This window comes from Pecten maximus, chromosome 3 (genome assembly GCF_902652985.1).
Source record: "Pecten maximus chromosome 3, xPecMax1.1, whole genome shotgun sequence".
NCBI lineage: Eukaryota > Metazoa > Mollusca > Bivalvia > Pectinida > Pectinidae > Pecten > Pecten maximus.
In genome coordinates this window covers 891,360-899,522 of record NC_047017.1, presented here as the reverse complement: position 1 = coordinate 899,522, position 8,163 = coordinate 891,360, and the positions used below count along the sequence as shown (strand labels likewise).

At 37.8% G+C, this 8,163-nt stretch overlaps 1 protein-coding gene across 1 annotated transcript in view; it reads left to right on the top strand.

Moving 5' to 3' along the window:
* The first annotated feature begins 2,376 nt into the window (after positions 1-2,376).
* The window catches only part of LOC117322896, a 20,083-nt gene continuing 14,296 nt past the window's right edge, over positions 2,377-8,163 (top strand). The window contains exons 1-5 of the mRNA XM_033877842.1: positions 2,377-2,549; positions 3,111-3,358; positions 4,493-4,633; positions 5,864-5,999; positions 7,479-7,640. Coding sequence (XP_033733733.1) covers positions 2,409-2,549; positions 3,111-3,358; positions 4,493-4,633; positions 5,864-5,999; positions 7,479-7,640 — 828 coding nt within the window. The 5' untranslated portion in view covers positions 2,377-2,408. The remainder of the gene's footprint in view (positions 2,550-3,110; positions 3,359-4,492; positions 4,634-5,863; positions 6,000-7,478; positions 7,641-8,163) is intronic.

Sequence of the window (8,163 nt, the reverse complement as noted above, 5' to 3'; positions counted from 1 at the left end):
TATTATATCGGGTATTAACCAGGATTCAGTCCCCACTATTATATCGGGTGTTAACCAGGATTCAGTCCCTACTATTATATCGGGTGTAAACCAGGATTCACTCCCCACTATTATATCGGGTGTTAACCAGGATTCAGTCCCTACTATTATATCAGGTGTAAATCAGGATTCAGTCCCCACTATTATATCGGGTGTTAACCAGGATTCAGTCCCTACTATTATATCAGGTGTTAACCAGGATTCAGTCCCCACTATTATATCAGGTGTTAACCAGGATTCACTCCCCACTATTATATCGGGTGTTAACCAGGATTCAGTCCCTACTATTATATCAGGTGTTAACCAGGATTCAGTCCCCACTATTATATCGGGTGTTAACCAGGATTCAGTCCCCACTATTATATCAGGTGTTAACCAGGATTCAGTCCCCACTATTATATCAGGTGTTAACCAGGATTCAGTCCCCACTATTATATCAGGTGTTAACCAGGATTCAGTCCCCACTATTATATCGGGTGTAAACCAGGATTCACTCCCCACTATTATATCGGGTGTTAACCAGGATTCAGTCCCCACCATTATATCGGGTGTTAACCAGGATTCAGTCCCTACTATTATATCGGGTGTTAACCAGGATTCAGTCCCTACTATTATATCGGGTGTTAACCAGTATTCAGTCCCCACTATTATATCGGGTGTTAACCAGGATTCAGTCCCCACTATTATATCGGGTGTTAACCAGGATTCAGTCCCTACTATTATATCGGGTGTTAACCAGTATTCAGTCCCCACTATTATATCGGGTGTTAACCAGGATTCAGTCCCTACTATTATATCGGGTGTTAACCAGGATTCAATCCCCACTATTATATCGGGTGTTAACCAGGATTCAGTCCCCACTATTATATCGGGTGTTAACCAGGATTCAGTCCCCACTATTATATCGGGTGTTAACCAGGATTCAGTCCATACTATTATATCAGGTGTTAACCAGGATTCAGTCCCTACTTTTATATCAGGTGTTAACCAGGATTCAGTCCCTACTATTATATCAGGTGTTAACCAGGATTCAGTCCCTACTATTATATCGGGTGTTAACCAGGATTCAGTCCCTACTATTATATCGGGTGTTAACCAGGATTCAGTCCCCACTATTATATCAGGTGTTAACCAGGATTCAGTCCCCACTATTATATCGGGTGTTAACCAGGATTCAGTCCCTACTATTATATCGGGTGTTAACCAGGATTCAGTCCCCACTATTATATCAGGTGTTAACCTGGATTCAGTCCGTTCTATTAACAAAACTATATTTCAGACTCAAAATCGACAAATTCAGGGAAAAACAACAGAGAATAACGATATAATACCGAAAGCGTATTTCTAACTTAAATATAACATGAGGGCAAAATACAACAAAAATGAGGACCACTTAAAAAGTACAAGAAAAATAATGCCAAGTTTTCAGGGAGGGCAAGTGTCATATAGATCCAGACTAAGTCATACCCTCAAAATCATACTAAGTGTTCCGGGAAGGTTTTGGTTTGGTTTGGTTTTGTTGAACGTCCTAATAACAGCCAGGTTCATTTAAGGACGTGCCAGGTTTTGAAGGCGGAGGAAAACCGGAGTACCAGAAGAAAAACCACCGGCCTACGGTCAGTGCCTGGCAACTGCCCCACGTGGGTTTCGAACTTTCAACCCAGAGATGGAGGGCTAGTGATAAAGTGTCGGGACACCTTATAAACACTCGGGCACCGCGGCCTCTGGGAGGGTAAGTGACATATAAATCCGGATTCAGTCACACCCTCAAAATAATACCAAGTGTTCTGGGAAGGTTAGTGTCATATAAATCCGGACTAAGTCATATCCTCAAAATATTACCAAGCGTTCCCTAAGGGTAAGCGCCCTTAAATCACGTCCTCAAAATGAGAACAAGGGTGATGATTATTCTCTATGTAAGTTTACTTTGATCTTATTAGTTTTACTAGGAAGTTGTGTATTTCACTTTGGCGGTTCCTGTCTGATATATTGACGACATTGGATAAAGGCTGTCATTGTACATGCTGATAACAGTGAGATATTGGTATGCACCGTGCCAGTAGTTTTGTTTACAAGACGTGATATCGCCACTTTAATGCGGCCTGCTGTATTCAACAAGTCGGGTAAACAGTCCTTTCTGTATGGGTGGAAAGCAATATAACTCGTTACTGATTTATGCTCGACAATTTGCATTCAAAACGACCAATGGCCAAATCTAAGTTGAAATATAAGTGGATTGAAATATTAAAGTCCGCCCTACTGGGGTTAAATGATTTATATATATAAGTCTCGAACAGTTGTTTTCATTGTTGTTGAGAACATTTCGAATATATCAGTATCAAAGCAAGTGTCTATGTAGCCTATACACTATGTTAGTAGAAAAACGGGGCTGGACATATTTTACCCTACTGTTGTTAAAAATTCTTGGATTGATTTTCAATGTTGTACCGGTGTTGTGTGATCATTTCAGAGGAGGAACTATCAGCTGGAGCGCTAAAGATGCCAACACGGTGAGCAACATTAAAAAAAAAAAAAAAAACATATATTACAACGCAATACCAGCGTGTCGTTCGACATTTTATCATCAATACACTATTTTGTTTCCTGGCTCCAAGTGTTATTAACACTAGCATGACAAATCGTTTAAGTTCTGTCGGCATTTTATACATTAGCGGGGACAAGGCTGGTAATATTATACTAAGGACGGAAACAGAATGCCATACAAATCTTAGACGGAATCCGTACAATACGTTAAACGCCGCATTTATTTAAACTGTTTCTCTAATTCCGTATCTTGATCACAAGTTCATCTGTTACTAAAAAAAATGAAAAAAATAAAACTATTCCATTTCAACCATCTATTTATATTTCGTATGACAGATATTCAGTTACTATTTGAAACTTAGTGAGAGCGATCCTACATTGACCAGCATAACAGTTGTAATCTATCATCCAGATTACATTTTAAACTGTCAGATACATGTATTTTTTCGTACAATGTTTTCGAGGGACAAAAAAATACACCATATCTATAATTTTATAGATCAGAGAACCTGTGACTTGTATTTCAGCCTGTTAATTTCCGTTTCCGACTGGCGTTTGGTATAGGAAAGGGTCCCGGATGCGACAAAGGCCTGCTTGGTAAACCTGTCACCAAACTGCCTAACGACTTCTGGGAATGTTCCTCAGGGTGTGCGTCCATTGGAAACATTACGGACGTCAACTATGTATGTAGTTCATTTGACATGCTTGAAGCATGGGAGCAAGGCCAGGATAACTTTCAACACACATTTCCAACCAAAGGCCATTTCAAAGTCTCGTAAGTTTTAACTTTATTGAGAAATAAGTAAATTACATTCAAATACATTTGATAATACTCTGAGTCTCTGATACATAAATCTATTTTAGATAATGAAATATATACTGTAAAATCACTATGTTTTTCGAGGCGTATTTTCTTTTTTAGTTCGAAAGTAGAGCATTGAATCAGACACACAACTTATGTTTTAGTCGGATGACAATCACAACTGATAAATTTTATTAAATTCATTTTGATATGTATAAGGTATCATATTTTGTTGAATGTGAGTTTTTATAGCATAAACGTTAACCTGAGGCAAAACACGTCAAACAGGAAATATTATTGAAAGTGTATACTCGTCATTATATCTTAGAGAATGTCAGTTTGAGTAGACCACCATAAAACCCAACAGAGGATTAAAAAACTATATAAAAACTAAACCGTAATTATTACTCAGAATCTATAAAACACAAGCAAGATATGAACACAATATAATTTTCATCGAGAAGCTTGAAAAAGTCCTTGGAGAATAAGACCAGGTCATCCGAAATGGTGAGCGTCTTATCAACGACACCTGTAATAGAAATATAGGTCAATTACTCAAAATGAGAAGCAGGTTTCTGACTTATCACATTTCTGTAATGTCATTTTACATCACATTTCTGTAATGTCATTTTACATCACATTTCTGTAATTACATCTTACATTACATTTCTGTAATGTCATCTTACATTACGTTTCTGTAATTACATCATACACCACATTTCTGTAATGACATCTTACATTACATTTCTGTAATGTCATTTTACATCATATTTCTGTAATGTCATCTTACATCACACTTCTGTAATGTCATCAAACATCACATTTCTGTAATTACATCCTACATTACATTTCTGTCATGTCATTTTACATCACATTTCTGTAATGACACCTTACATCACGTTTCTGTAATTACATCTTACATCACATTTCTCTAATTACATCTTTCATCACATTTCTATAATGACATCTTACATCACGTTTCTGTGATGACATCTTACATCACATTTCTCTAATTACATCTTACATCACATTTCTCTAATTACATCTTACATCATATTTCCGTAATTACATCTTACATCACGTTTCTTTACTGACATCTTACATCAGTTACACTGGACGGACATGGTTGAACGTGAACTATGGACAATCAGGAGATTTCCACCTACAGACCAGCGGGGACCTGAGAACACGGAGTGACACTGGTCAGCCCAACTCGAGTCCACTGACAGCTACTATGCCAGTCTATCAGTAAGTTCATTTCACCAACCCGCCGTACAGCTGGTAGAATATCAGTATGTCAATCGGTGTGTCCAATCTGACGATGTATACTTTATACATGTTCATTGGTAATCTCTACCTGGTTAAAATACGCTTGTTAAAGGATATGTGCAGTAGTACGCCAACAATAAATTCTGCTATATACATTATAATCTTACTGTATACACTTTTTTTTTACTTTCCTCAATTTGTTGATGGGCAGATTTTGGCGAAATTTTGCACACTGAAAGACACTCTTAATTTCCGTTGCCAATTTTGACTATACTAGTACTTTGGTAAGCGTATGAAGGAACGCGGTGTCGCAGGAACTTTGAATTAATGATAGAAAAATATTAAAGTATCAATAATTTTCAGCAAATTTCAACTCTGCGAAGTCAGATATGGCACTATGTCTACTCTACATTCATCGTCAAACCAACATTAAACAGCTAATCACTCTAGTATTTTCGAAATGCCAGTGTTTTCAAAACATACTTTTGAACGTAGTCGTCCTTAAATAGATTAGCATTTAATGTTTGAATCTGATCTCCCCGTTAATCAATTTATCGGCAAGATTGGTTATAAATATATGTGCTGTGGCTATTACCCAAGTTATAAATGGACGGTAGCAAGTCGTCCTTTCAAGTGAAGACTAGTGTTAGATATACATTCAGTATACCGTATTAATGTTATAAAGTGTCTGGTTTGGTTTGTTTTTGCTTAACGTCCTATTAACAATCAGTGTCATTTAAGGACGTGCAATGTTTTGGAAAGAGTGTTCACCAATGTGATGCCACCATCTTAGAAACACAAAAGTACTGTAAATCACTTATATTTCGCGTGATATTTATTTTCGCGTTAAAACATGAGGCGGATTAATCGCGAATTCAAACCCTTTCCCTACCATTTGTGCGAAAATATCCCCATTGTATGGTGGCCAAGCTATCGGTTACCGATTTATAAATATTACGGAATCAATGACTCTGACAGCTCATCAAGTCATTTCTGGATCAATGTTCGCGAAATTATGTATTCGCGAATATGTCTGAAGAGGTAAGTTAGCGAAATAAAGTATTAGCGAAATCTACGTGATTAAATGTAATAGTTTGTTATAGTGTGACTGTTACAAATCATTACTATTATGTTTAAGGATGTTGAAATATCAACAGTAACTTTATGAAATATGACTCGTGAAACAACCTTTTCTGGTGTCATTTATAGGGTGCCTTTTGGATGTAAAAGTACAATAGATATACCAATTGTAGACCCGGATGATGACGTCACGGTTTGCCGATGGGCGATTGGTGAAGAATGTGGTACTGATTGTCTGGGTTTACCACAAGCTTCCTTGTTACAGGTGTGTGATTAATAATCTGGCCCTTTAAAACGTCACGGGGAAACAGCTATCAGTGTCATGATTCAAAATAAAATAAACCGACATTTACCCAAAACCATGATTCTAACACATTAGTAAAACTTTAGATTTATATAGAAAGACATTTAAAAAGTACAATGAGATTAAGACCAGGCTATCCGTAAAGTTACGTATGCGTTGTGAAACGGTACCCGGGTGGTTTTCACTCCACTACTTCCAAAAATACAACTCAAAAGCAAATATAAATTTGCCGTACTAGCGTGCCCGTGTAATAGACCGTACTAGCGTGCCCGTGTAATAGCAGTCGACGTTTAATCAAAATTATGCATGTTTAATGTATATACACCGATCTTTTGTACAAATATTCCGTACTCAAACGATATCGCTCCTCTGAAACAACATGATACAGATGTACATGAAACTTTGGAAAACTATTTGAATAGTAAAATACAATATCCCCGTCATCAGTATGCACCTGGCGCCCAGGAAAAACCGGAGATAGCCCCCGGAAACCTGTATCCGCGGTGGCGGGAAAACGATTATACCCTTACAGGTGTACCTAGGGGTAACGCTGGACCTGCGTTATCGAGGAAATATATACAATTGATATTTGTATTACATGTACACTCCATATTTTTCAAAAACAGGAAAAATCAAATGAAAAATTTAGCTGTGTCCGTCCTGCTGAGATGGCAGCTAGAAAGTGACCTCACGACCACGTGTACCCGGGTATGTACACGTTTACCCGCTCCCGCGGAGCGTGCGCCTAGCACGAGTAATACGATGTCGTTAAAAGACAAATTATTCCCGCTATACTGACGAAACGCGGGAATATTTAATTCCTGAAGACAGTAAACATCGCCTGCTTCATCGTCGACACCCGTCATGATAACCTGGGTCAAAACGGGTTTAGCCACATTCTCAAAACGAGAACTAGACATGTCAACAAACATCGAACACGCCCGATTCATTTCGCAGAATGATAAAAATATTTCCAGATCAGACAATGATCGGTGATGTAAAAGAAAGCGTGATGATGGAATCAAGTTCTTGAATATCGAAGATAAGGGAAGCAGGAGTATGCTATTCAGAAAAGGAAAATTAACAATTGGTAAATTGGAATCATTACGTTTAGCATACAGCTTAGTTCTATCCTGTCCTTGTTCGTTAGTTGTTACGTTGATTTCAAGTATATACGATCGACATGGTTTGTTTTGTTATCTAAAGATAACACACCGTCAATATGTCTGGGTGAAATTGAAATACTTCAAAATGTCTCTCACCTTTAAGGTTATTCGATATTCTCAACAACTTTCCATGGATTATAATATTGAAAAAATATTCAGATTCTGAAACTATTTACTAGGAGTGAATGAAATGTAATTATAGTAATTTCATATTTCGTTTTGAAATTAAAGATCAATCATTAAAATGTTTTTTCTTTACCTTGATATCATGCAGTCACCATGTCGTATAAAACTGGAACCTAACATAACATCCGGGTTTGTGGAGGACGGTTGGTATAAGGTGCTGTTGACGGTGGAGGACTTACCAAGAACCGACATCTTTCTGGATAACACTCTTACAACACGTGCACATGTTCTCAGTACCGTACCTTTACAGGTAAGGCATTAAAACTTATTAACGATTTTGTCAAGCAGGTGAGAAATACAGGCCGTATACCGTACAGATGAAAGAATACCTGCCTGAATAGTTCCTTCCTCATACAGGTGAGACAATACCTACCTTTATAGTTCCTTCCTCATACAGGTGAGACAATATCGACCTTTATAGCTCCTTCCTCATACAGGTGAGACAATATCGACCTTTATAGCTCCTTCCTCATACAGGTGAGACAATATCGACCTTTATAGCTACTTCCTCATACAGGTGAGACAATACCTACCTTTATAGCTCCTTCCTCATACAGGTGAGACAATATCGACCTTTATAGCTCCTTCCTCATACAGGTGAGACAATATCGACCTTTATAGCTCCTTCCTCATACAGGTGGGACAATATCGACCTTTATAGCTCCTTCCTCATACAGGTGAGACAATATCGACCTTTATAGTTCCTTCCTCATACAGGTGAGACAATACCTACCTTTATAGTTCCTTCCTCATACAGGTGAGACAATACCTAC